At 42.7% G+C, this 12,976-nt stretch overlaps 1 protein-coding gene across 3 annotated transcripts in view; it reads right to left on the bottom strand.

Annotated features, from left to right (window-relative positions):
- Positions 1 to 12,976, bottom strand: part of fchsd2 (FCH and double SH3 domains 2) — a 44,645-nt gene that overhangs the window by 5,428 nt on the left and 26,241 nt on the right. Inside the window, exons 11-18 of one of the 3 annotated variants that reach the window (XM_078105028.1) lie at positions 12,129 to 12,203; positions 8,274 to 8,390; positions 8,085 to 8,189; positions 4,505 to 4,594; positions 4,151 to 4,213; positions 813 to 947; positions 469 to 552; positions 120 to 297 (exon numbers count right to left, since the gene is read on the bottom strand). In XM_078105028.1, coding sequence (XP_077961154.1) covers positions 120 to 297; positions 469 to 552; positions 813 to 947; positions 4,151 to 4,213; positions 4,505 to 4,594; positions 8,085 to 8,189; positions 8,274 to 8,390; positions 12,129 to 12,203 — 847 coding nt within the window. The remainder of the gene's footprint in view (positions 1 to 119; positions 298 to 468; positions 553 to 812; positions 948 to 4,150; positions 4,214 to 4,504; positions 4,595 to 8,084; positions 8,190 to 8,273; positions 8,391 to 12,128; positions 12,204 to 12,976) is intronic. The other 2 variants (XM_078105029.1, XM_078105030.1) reach the window with 2 other exon arrangements.

Here is a 12,976-nt window from a genome sequence, read left to right as displayed (position 1 = left end):
AGGAAGAAAGAAACTAATTTGCGCATGTGCAAATGGAACTAACTCGTTGACTAAAACTTGCGTGCTGCTTTTTTATTTCGAAGAATAATTTACCACCACAAGGCTAACTGCACACTTACTGTTGGTGTCTCCGTTGACGCAGCCGGAGTGGAGCTCCGGCTCGGTGGAGTTGGACGAGGTGTGCGATCGAGCATCGAGTGTGGCCAGAGACTGAAGCATGCTCAGCAGACTGTTGGAAGTAGGGAACTGCAGGTATTTCTCAGGGACGTAGCCCACGCTTCCCGTCTTATTGCGAGCCTGGGAAACACACACAAGATATGAACAAAAACACGCACGGCAGGAGAAATCTAAACCAAATGTGTGGAGTAACACACAGATCTCATGAGGTAATCATTCTGGCATTGCAACTCACAATGCACATCTGTGTGACCGCAACACATCTGTGTGTGTGTGTGTGTTTTTGTGCACCTTGACCCAGTCTTCCATGTCTCCATCTTCAATGACCTCCAACATCTCCTGTTCATCAATAGTTAACTCATCTGGCTGAGAGGCCTACGGGGGAGACATGCCGACAGTTTTAAAGACAGAAAGACGAGACGTTAACAGCACCGTAAAAAAACACTAAATTCTAGATTGAGAACATCATTAATAATTCACCTCAAAGTCCTGTAAATGCAACACTGACATTTCACCTTGCTCGGCGTGTTGGGTGCACTAACGCAGGGGATTGTGTACCGTGTGCTGTGGTTGTCATTTGATATGTGTACGAGCATGTAACCGCAGACGGCGACTCCATGTGAGTCGATTAGTACCTTGTAGGAGTACAGCACTTTGCAGGTCAGCGGGTAGTTTCGGAGGGTTCCTGAAGGACTGGAGCTGCTGTCGTCAAAAATCTCCATGTTTTCTTCACACTCTTCTCCCTCCTCACGCTCCAAATCCACTGTGCCCTTTAACACACAAGCACAGCCAGATAAAGCGAAAGACCTCTGATAGCTGCAAGGACGAAAAATAGGCACCATTCACCTTTAGAGCTCCAGAGGAAAAACGAATACCCTCGTGCTCCCAATCCAAGTGCACACAAAGCCTTTTAAAGAACAGATTTTCACTCCAACTTTTTGCTCTTCATGTCCCGATGTTATGGTTACTTGGTAAGTTGTCTCTTCTCTCTCACTCTATGTTTGTGTTGGCTGGTATCTACAGCTCTCTCACTACAGTGCAGCAGTTGCAAGATCCGTCCATTTAACAAAGATTCTCACCTGTTACACAGCTGCCCCCCCCCTCTTCCTGTGTGTTTGCTATGGATTAAACTGTGACATGAGCACAGGAACAGTCCAAAGCTTACCTTTTGCTTCCTGACTGGCTTTCTCTGTCCTGCTCAGTTTGGACGCTCAGCCTTGATAAGACAGGTGAGGAGGGACAAATGTTTCCCATGACCAGGCCCCTCCCTCTTTTGTTCCATTAAAATTTCATTGGCTTAAATGAGGGTCGTGTGATCTGGCTGGTAGAAAATCCATCATACACAGCAAGCTGACCTGGGCATAACAATAACGTGTGTGTGTTTGCGTTGTGTGGGTGTGTGTGTGCGTGCGTGAGTGTGTTTATCCATTCCAAAGTCGTAGTGTTTAGTCATCAGATTTCTGTTGACACACTCTACACCGATGCAGAACAAAACAGATGTGTCCCCTGAACATAATCTGCTCCCTAGGGAAGCAAAAAGCTACAGGTGTGGTCCTACTGTGTTCCCTTATAGAAGTCAACACACCCACATCGAACCTCGTTTCTCTTGTGTAACATCAATTGTATCCAATTTTAACTAAAATGACCAGCATGTGTGCCAGTAAAAACCCGATAAAATATGAAAATGATACATCTCAGTAGTTGTACAAATACAGCCGTGATGCGGACCAATAGACAATTTTACGGTTCCTTGAGGAAATAACTGGGAGAGTGAAATCGTTATGAAGGCATATGGAGCACGAGAGACTCGAGGGTTCGTGCACTACAGTATTTCATATCCGTATTAATAAAGTCAAGAGGAATACGGAAAGGGTCGAGGAAGAGCCTCCTTCCCGCTCTCCTTGCTTTTATTTTCTCTCCCCTGCAGATAATTATTCACAATCCATCCATCCTTTCTCCCCTTGGTGACCATCTCTTTACAGGCTGCGGTAAAAAAATATCCCTCCCACCGTTTCGTCTCGCTCTCTTCATTTCCCTTGTTGCACCTTGTTATTACAGTTTCTCTTTTCAAGCCGCTGTCAGTCTCTACAAGCTCCCGGAGTCTCCAAATAAAATCCAAACGCTGTTAAGCTGCTCTCAAATGCCTGAATACAATATGGCCTCCTGGTCTGTTCTTTTAATAGCACGTACGCCAGATGGAGGAGTTTCCTGCATGTAATGCCTCCTCCTGATTCATCTGATGAACGGGGCAAGAAAAAGTCTAAAGAAAATAAGGACACCTGTAATAATTCCCCAAATTCACATAACGCCACAATGCCTCATTATAAATGAGAATTGGATCTCAATTAATTGTACCTGGTTAAATAAAGGTCACATAAAATAAATGACTACTGTCACGGTTCTTTGTTTTGGTCACCATTTTGTCCTCGCAAGCAATTCTAATATTTTCCAAAGATTTCTGTTGCCTCAAGGTATTTATATCTTCTGCCTTTTTTCACAATGCCGCATCTCTCTCACCTCTGCATTCAATTTTACTTCGACATTATCACTCTGACACTCCCCCCTCCTCACCTCTCCCCCTCTCCTCCTCATAACACCACCTCTCCCTCCTTCACGTTAATTGTCTCTCCAACACTCCCTCTTTCACTGAACGACGCATTCTGACATTCCTTCTCGTTATTTTCCTTGGATCACCCTCATTAGCCAGACTCTCTCACTTTCTAACACTCTCTGGGTTCAGCCGCGAGCCGCGATGTCATGTGAGCAGAATGTCAAGCGCTTTAGAATATGTTCAGCGCTTTTGACCGTCAGACACACACACACACACACACTCACGCAGAGACACAATCTCACACACAAACACTTTGTGGATAACACTACAAGTCATGGACGTACTCTGCTCCCCTCATGTATACTCAATGGGGGGGGACAGAAGCACAAGTGAACACAAAAATATGAAAAACACACAATCCAGTCAAGCGCGTACACACACAAAGACACACACACACACACACACACACACACACACACACTTTAGGGCTTATCAAATGGCAACAATATTGATTGGGCAATGGTTTACGCTGATTATGTATTTTTTACATTGGAAAAAAAATATGCTTATTCACTTAAATCAAAGGGTTGAATTTGTAGCTACTACCAGCAAATGATTAGCTTAGCGTAAAACAAAGACTGGCTCTATCAAAAAAAATCCTGCCACCAGCTCCTCTAAAGCTCACTTAATAACATGTTGAATCCGTGTTTGTTACATGCATCCGAAACATTAGTGAGCATAAGAGGGAGACATACTTCTACCTCCTTACAGAGCTAAGCGAGCGGTTTTAAGCTACTAAACTCAAAGCGACTAAACTCAAAGCGACTAAAATCAAAGCGACTAGAGTGGCGTCAATCTTTTTTTTTATCATAATTTCACCAAGTAAGCAAAATCATCAGGAAGTGATTTGTAAAGATAACCATCCCAACTGGATGCTTGGAATTGAATGAGAAGTCTATGATTTTGAGTTAGTGCACTGGAAGGTTGAAATTCTATTTTTGGACTGAACTTGAGTGCAGCGTTTATTTAGCGCAAAGAGAACGATTGCTAGATACAAGTAGTAGAGATATGACCAACACACTGTAACACAACTCAGGGCCTGCTGATGTTCATTGGAAGTGGATTAAAGGGGCTACCATGCAAGATGCAACACAAATCAGCTACAACTTATGTTGTGTAGTGAAAAGGTTCTTTTCTGCCTCTTCGTTATAGGTGTGAGATTTGCACTTTCTAGCCAAGTCAAAAAAACATAAAAATCATGTATGCATGTACTATATTTACACGCATGCTGGTAGTGGCACCAGGGATCATGTATTGTCTACAGTTGCTCTTAATAAACTTCTTAGGTGTCCGATTCTTGTGTAAACTTCTTGTGGCTTGGCGAGAAAGCAGCTACACAGACGGTGAGGGGAGGTGTCTCACCGACAGTGAGGGGTCGTGGGAAGTGTAGCTGGCCCAACGTTCATTCTCCAGCTCCTCCATCACCTACGGCATGCACAGAGAGAGCGGTGGTTTTACACACACATCGTGCATGCGCGCGCACACTGTGCACTACATAGACTAGAAAATGAATGCGTGAAAGAATTTAAATGAACATAAAATCCAGCAGTCGTATGCATGAACGCACTCACAAACATTTACCACACACACTGCATCCCACTTACACAAAACAAGTCATGCAAAGAGAAGGAGGGGCTTATACACACACACACACACACACACACACTCACATTCAGTATAGGCACAAATTCTCGTACAATCACAGACAAATCATACCTGGTTCATGGCGCTCTTCAGCCAGGTGTCCACAGCAACCCCCACTTGCCGTAGAAGGTCCAACCGAGCCTCGGCTTTTAACTTTATTATCTATGAAGAGAGAAAGGGTTGAGTGTGTTAAAAAAATGATGTATATCACGGGCCTTTTTTTTGTATTAGTCTTAAAAAGAACATCATGTGTTTTTGGAACAGCTTTGGTCCCATTTCATTTTGAACAAGACCCTTTTTTAAACATGTCTGATTGTTTTAATTACCACTACAAAATGATGGTCGACACAACCATGAAAAAACAAAGCTGCAAAAAAGAAAGATGGGTACCAGATAGTGGGGCAATAAATATTATGATATCAAACTAGAAATGGTCTTAGATTCAAACAAAACATATACATGACAATGCAAATATAGTGAACACATTATGTTGTACAATAAGCAATGATGTGACTCATTTATTGTATTTAATAGGTTGTTCAATTATTTACGTTTAACCTCCATGTCCTCTTTAAATCAAATGTTCACTAAAATCACTTAGTCATCACGAGCTGCACACTTCAGTGTTTTCACGTAGTCTCCAAAATGCCAAAACATCAAAGCCTGCTTTACTTTTTAATGAGCTGAGAACACCGGATATGTGTTGAGTTCTCTTTCCTAATGAGACGACGTGATCAGGCCGTAACCACTAGTGGGGAAACTCCTGGGATTCACGTTCGCTCCGTCTCACTTCAACTCGCTTTCATCTCTGTTGCTTTCTCTTCTTTTTCAAGGAGTCTCTCAACGTTTTCATCAATTCCGCTTACTTTGTGTTCGCCTTCCCTTTCTCACCGATGCTGAGAGAGCAGAGTGATACCCGATAGCTCACAGCACACAGAGATGGACAGAAACATGCCGCCAAGACAGTCTTTCCGGCTGTGGTCAATCAATATCAGACCGGAGACCCTTGAGTGCCTCCATTTCTTCTTATCTATTAGGAGCTCCCCAATAAAACGCGGAAGAATTGCTGTTGGAACCAAAGCGTACCAGAATGAGGAGGAGAAAGGCGAAAAACAATAATGGTGGATACATTTGAGCAGCAACGGCATAGAGTTTACAACCTCAGACAGACAGGCAGGCTGGCTGGGCGGCCTAATCAATAAATCAGACAGAAAGGTGGTAGGGATAGACAGGCAGAGGGTTACTAGAGGAAGAAACTTCTGCTATCCGGTCAGACCTTGCTCCTGTTTTTAGTTTTCAAATGACTGAGGGAACGTGATCAGGAGGTTATGATTGTGTCCGAGCTCTATTTACCGAAGGTTTTTCTGATACTACGTCATGCCTAGATCAATCGTGCTTTTCAACCCTCATTACTTTCTTCTGCTTGTGCCGTTGAGTGTCTGGGAACAAAATCTCCTCTTCATCTCTCTAAGCATTTTGCCGCCACGTGTTAATGAGGCCAGATCGTCTGGTGGAGCCAGTCTGAGAAGGAGCCTTCAGCAGCTCATTAGCAATTGAGACAGCCTCAACTGCTCTCAGTCGCTCATCCTTTAAGGAGGCCGATGACACGCTTCTGCTTTAACTCAAAGTACGCTGCAGGAGAGGAAAGACGAAAACAAACATGCAAGATACCATATCTAAAAAGCCAGTCAGATGTTGGTGTGTGTAGAAAGAGGCAACGCATCAGGTTTGTCTGTCAGAAGAATACACTTTGGGGAACCGTTTGTCTTGACCTCAAGGGATTCTCGATGGTCCATGCACTTAAAATATCACACGTATGTTTCACTACATTCTAATATATATTTTCTTCCTCCTAGTCACAACATCTATCACTTCATTTAGTCACAGCAGTAACTATTGCTGTAATCTCCGCCAACTACATGCACAGCGTCTAGTTTCAGTGGGCAGAGTCAAGAATCAGACGTTCATAGAGAGCATAGATTACATTACTCTTTCTTTCTGGGTGTATTGATCCAGTTCAACTGAGAACAAAAAGACTCTTTAAAAGATTAAGGTGCTGTACTGTTGAACACTAGAACCAAGCGCATAAAGCATTTGGCATCCTAAATATAGGCCAATGCTTCATTGTCTTGTTAACGAGAGGGGGAAACTGCAGCATGTTGGGTGGGATGAAGGTGAGACTTCGACAGGGAACAACGATGCAGTCAGTATCCAGATAATGCTGCAATCAAACCTAGATAATCTCTTTCGTACTGCACTCACTGCCTTTAAAATTCTGTGATAGGAGCTCGAGAGTGAAGCCATTTGTACCAAATGAGCTCATAAAATATGCACCATCTTACTCAAGGAAATGTTGGCCCGGGGGAGCAAAGATGGGGAGACAGAAAGTGTCAGTGAGAGACGGTGACAGAGAGGAAAAGAGAGATTTGGTGTTTGCTCTTTCTGATAGAAAGACTCACAATATCAGAAGCTATTGATAGTGATGCTAAATTATTCTGCTGGACCAGGTTAACTGAAAACTACTGAAAGCTGGTACCTCTGTAAATACAAGCAGTAAATATAATCCCAACCAACAACCTGCAAAACAACTACGAAAAATGACATTTTTCGAACACGTGGTAAAATCAAGTGTGAGGTGAAATGTTTTCTGACCAAACGTGACAGCAGAGGGTGCCAGATGTGCGGAAGACTGATCAGAGAGCTGGCACACAGCACAAAGGGAAGTAAGACAATCAAATTGAAAGACAGAGATGAAGGGCTAAAGGATATAAAAAGACCCAAGAGGAAAATGAACAGAGACACAGGCGAGTTGATAGAGAAGACAGATGAAGCAGTGATCTCATTCCTACAGTGACAAGTTCAATCTGTGAGAATCGATACATAATTGATAAAGCTCTCCGCGAGTGAAAAAGCTGAGCCGTGTGGAAGGAAAAGGGAGAGGGAGTGTGAACACAACTTGGAGGTGCTCAGAGGAGCTCAAGAACTTTAAGAGAAATGTAATCCAAGCATCGCATCTCATAGCAGGCAAATCTTAAATAGCTCATTCAAACATATATCAAAGTGTGTATGAACATCAGGAGAAACAACCTGAATGACTGGACATCTCCTACGAGAGGAGATCCTGGGCCGTCTTTCTACATTGCACTACGGCTGCCGTGAAGACGGGCACAGCGTACGCACCAACTTATTTAAAATATTTACCAGATAATTATTCACTCAGCCTAAAGACTTGGCGGGGGAAATATGGGATGGGTTGGATTTTAGGTCACTGAAAACAGAGGGCGTCTTTGCCCAGCTAATGTCAACGCTACAGCGGGAAGTGAGTCAATGTGCACCATAGATTTCACTTAAAAAGAAAAAAAACATTTGCCATTGAATAAAACAACCCCCTTTTTTCTGCTTGAACACACCATTCTCTGTTCAGCGTGACCAGCACCGCCGTACTAACTACTCACATAAAAATATATATTCAGCTTTGTTGAAGAGGAGAGTTCAGACCAGAGGAAATACACTTCCACTCCAAAGGAAAACCTACCAACTTAAATCCAGCCACAGCTGAACATTACCGGGGGGGGGACACAACTCTATGTTGCGCCCTGTTTATTCTCTGGGTTATCACAACCTAAACGTCGACGACGTGAGTCACACACACCTCCGCTTTGCGGATGTTTTCTTTGGTGTCTTCTATCTTCAACTCCAGATCCAGTCTGCCCTGCTCCGTAGGGGGCAAGCCATGCGCCTCACACTCCTCCAGACACTGCAAACAGCACAGGAAACACACAAACATCAGGCGGGCGCTTTTACCTGTGAAACGCGTCATGGACGTGAGCGTGTGTCTTACTCTCTTGCAGTGGATGATGTTCTTGTGTTCTCGGGCCACTCTGGTGGCCCATTTCCTGGCTTCCTTATTCAGGCTGTGCTCCTCCGTCGTCCCCGTCTCAGACTCCAGCTGACGGCTCTAAGACAGACAAGCGCACACATGCATACGTACCAGACAGGCATGGGTAAACACACACACATACACAGGTGCACGCATAAGTACACTGTTGTGTGTGATGAGCAGGAGCAGTATATTTTAGCTAAAGAAAATGTGCGAGAAGGATTGTTTCCTTCTCACATAATTAATACAGCGTGTGGTGGAAAGAGCTCCAGTTATCCTCTGGAGAGTGAAACAACTGCTATTAAAACCACATGTGAAGGAGTGAGAGTGTGTACGTGTGTGTGTTTCAGTGAAAGACCGGGAGGTGCACCAGGACAGACATTTTTTAATTTGATTTGTTACTAACAAAAGCAACTATGTTGGCCATCAACATCAATTATAATCATGTGGCAATTCTAGTAATGTATGAAGTGTGTGTAAATGTTTACACACACTGCCACTAATTCAACACTTCCCTTTGATGGAAAATGGTGATGTCTCTTGTTTCTTTTGTTCACCAAAACTAAATTCCATCTTCACATTTGCTGCTTTCTGCTTTTCTTTCTTTAATGAGATCTACTTCTGAGTTTTGTGATTGTTTTTTCTTTTCTTAAGTGTGGCTGATTAGATCTTTTCATTGCATTCTACCATATTTATGTCACGTACAAGGCTAAGGAAATGGATATTTCAAGTTCTGTTTTCAACAGTACTTTTGTCCTTTATACATACAACCATTCACAATCTGATTTATCAAGATAAAGTCAATGAGACGGTTAAATTCCATCTCTGTTTTATCGGAATAACAATCGTTAACACTTGTTAACGATAACGAAAAATGAGCAGTTGCCATTCTAAACAAACTAAGCTCTCTACAGTACTTACATTCAGTGTCACCGACCCGTGCCCACAGAGCCGAGAGGCTTCGGTTCCCCAAATCTGATAATAAAAGTGTGCCGACTAGACCTCGTAACAGGATATTTTAATTGGAAGTTTCCATGCACATCACATCTATTAATTAAGTGCCGCTTCAGCAACAAGAGGGCATACATCTGGCTAAGTGTAGGTGTGTAACGAGGAGTATTACCTGAGAGATTTACAGCTTAATTACATTCAGGCAAGAGAGGGAGTTAAGGCAGGGAGGCAGAAAACTAGATTAGAACATTGGCTCTGAACTGACACATTGTGGAGCCAGCAAAGCAAATTGGGCCCCAGAAGTTTATTGGTATAATGTGTAATGACTAAACAGAGTAAATACGTGTTTTGCACAGAGTCTTCCAGCATGAAAATGTTGCGAGTAAAATGTAAACGCCAACTTGCAAAGCACTGAATCTTCTCTTTGCATGAGGATGCTCTCTGTTAAGATTCCCCAGACTGTATCCAGCTTCATGTGTCCAAGTCATGGAGCCTGTTATGATGTTCTGCTGTCAATGAGAGCACGGTAGAGCACAAAGGTAGCTGTATGTATAAAATGTATAAGTGGTAATGTGTAAAATATCAATTATTAGTAAAAACTACTGTAAAAAATGATGGCTAGTCAGCCTGCAAGCTAAAGGACAGCAAAGTGAACATGGCGTGATGGTACTGTACTTCAATAACAACCTCCACTGTTATAATAACTGTCATTTAGAGCACTTTATATAGCAACCGTGTTATCCTGAAACCACAGGGATGAAGGGGTGAGAATGAACTGTGTCTAGGTGTAGCTGTCCGTGTGAATGATCGCGCCGTATATGCTGCTAGGAAAAGTGCAGGTTTATAAGTCTGAACCGTCGGGCCTCACTGCGCGAAGGAGACACATTCATTTAAGACGTATTTCAAGTAATCGCAATGTGCGTAGTTAGATGGCAGCTGTTCTACGTCCTCCCCTCGGTCTAAACACTTGTTGGAAGCTTGTACTAAAGTTTGGCATAAATGCCCCCAAGAAAGCTCAAACTGCAACGAGCTACCACTCTCTCGTTTCATAAGCTCCCATTTCTTTCTAAAAAAGGATTTCTCGCCATAGCTCGGAGAGACATACCGTGGTCTTGAATAATATACTAATACAATGCATCATGCTGAACAGCCCCTGTCTCAGTCAAGGCAGCAGTATTTCAATGGGGGCCGTTTAAATGGATTTTTTTTTAAAGCACTGGGACACTAAAGAACATTGTCTTCTGATCAATGCAAATACATAGCAGTGATTACTTTCTCGATGTTTATTGATTGCAAAAATAATTCACATCCAGGTGCTAACCTAAGAAAAAGGGTAGAATGCCTACATCCTTATTCAATTTCAGTCTTGGTATTATTTATAAATACGCAATGCTTTTACAGTCAGCATTCCCTGCTTTACAGAGAACTGCTTAACGATACAGACCCTTAAAAGAATAAACGCCCCGCTAATTCCAGAGGAAGTCACTCACACACTACCAACCATTGAACGCTTGATTCTCGTGTGGTGCTTTGGTAAGGCTATAAAAAAGAAAATATACACACACGTACAACAAAAACAAAACAGTAGTACACAGACGGTCAGTCTGCCTGCAAGGACTATATTTTCAACTCAAAACACTAACTGCAAATTTTGCAAATAAAAATCACACACACCAAGCCTGGGCCTACGTGGTGATGACAGCGTTGTGGTATTTCAGATGACGCTACAGCAACAGGGTTACGGTATCTGGTAAGTCATTGTGTGCTCGGACTGCTTTGCTCACAAACGGATGAGAGCATGAAAGCATTCCAGTGCTGCGGAGCCGCTACTATAACAGTGGTATCCAGTAATCAGAAAGGCCTCCCTGGTTTTATCATCTAGGAGCTAGACGATGGATGGCATGAGCGTTCTTATAATCACGCTGCAACGGAAGTAAGGGTTTCCTGTTTTTCAATCAATTCAAACATGCATGCAGCGTAGAGGGTAGAAACCCCATCCGACTACAGGGAACACCCCTCATACAAACTCTGTACTTGGGAGAAGCGCTCTTCATTACTATGGATACTACTGGAATTAAAATAAGAAACACTTGCAGTTATGTGTGAGAATCTGGTCATTGTTTTGAGTAAACTAATTTCTTGTTGGTTTTTGTTATAGGTCATTTGTTGAGGTATTTATTACAAAATGGATGTAGACCTAGATGAGATTTCATGACTAAATAAAGCCTAACTAAATAACAATTTGTCTGAAATTCTTTCAAAAGCAAGCATAATGGTCATGGCAGGTAGACAGATGGGTAGCAAAAGTCAGAATAGTCAGAATTATATGTTCATAATAAGTATCAAATAAGAAACGTAAACCTGATGTTTTTATCGCTGAGTTGTTGAATAAAAACAAAAAGCTGAACTCAAGTGACTCAAGTGATTAGCAGGCCTCGCACGTATTGGTCAGGTTTATTTTTATTTATTACACCAGCAATGTGTATGATGTCATAGGTGTAATTGTAGCAACGCCTATGCTGCAGCATGCCACAGTCATGGTGCGACTGTTTTTGTGCTGCAATAGTTGCACCTGCACATGGGCTCATGTGAAAAGACTCTGTGTTGATGCTGGCTAGACATGCTGTAATGGCTATTACAAATGCCTGCAGCAAAATGTATTTATTTACAAAACTTTTGATTCTGAGCATATGCCAGAATGAGCACGACATTTACTAATAGCTCTAGTTGCTCTGTGGTCAAGGCGTCGTCAGGAGTGGTGCAGTCACCCACAGGGAGAGAAGATACAGAGTCATGAATGGAGCAGAGGATCCATGGTTGGTTTCAGGGATGAAGATGAAGAATGCTAACAGCAGTTAAGACTACCTGTGCCAGGGTCATTCTCATGGCACTGACGGGCGACGGCTCAATGTCCACCAACTGCGGCACCGTGCTCAGAGTCTGGCGCACACACACACACACACACACACAGGCAAGGGTCCGCGCACCCACAAACACACACACACACACACACAGAGACACACAAATACAGGGTTAATGGGGGAGTAAAAGGTTAGGGGAAAAGTGTTGGCAAAGGTTAAACAGGATTAGGAAGACTCGGGGTAGGACACACATTGTTGTTATAGGGGAAATATTACCAGTTTATAAAATAAAGGAAAAGATTAGAGGGGGAAAAAAGTCTAAACACAGTGTGACAGAGTATGAAAAAGGAGGCTGAGAAATAAGAGAGCACAAAATGACTCAGGCAGAGAGAAAGAGAGAAAAGGATAACTATGGAGGATTTAGGAACAATGCCCACAGGGAGACATCTTTCTTTCTTCTATTTTTTTATCCAGCGATGCTTAACAAGTCTCCAGAGGGGTGTGACAGCACCATTCCCACTGCTGCATGTTGAGCACAATGGCTGGAGATTGATTTATAAACGATTATAATTTCTTTTAACATGTGGCGACAGATTTAATTGAAAAAAGTTACATAAGCATTTAGACGATGAAAACAAGCCAGGATTAGAAAGAGAAGCTTCAAATCGACACCGAACATTCAACATTAAAACGATTAATATGGAACGCAGTAGATTCATGCTCTGCCGTGCTCCCACTAGACAACAGCTAACTGGACAGCTCCATGAGTTGTTAACATCTCAAAAAAATTCAAACGCTGGGAACAAACGAGACAAAGATATCTCTAGAGAATAAGAAAATTCAAAGCTTGGT

Source organism: Gasterosteus aculeatus, chromosome 1 (genome assembly GCF_964276395.1).
Source record: "Gasterosteus aculeatus chromosome 1, fGasAcu3.hap1.1, whole genome shotgun sequence".
In the NCBI taxonomy this organism is placed as follows: domain Eukaryota; kingdom Metazoa; phylum Chordata; class Actinopteri; order Perciformes; family Gasterosteidae; genus Gasterosteus; species Gasterosteus aculeatus.
This window is presented reverse-complemented; position numbering and strand designations above follow the sequence as displayed.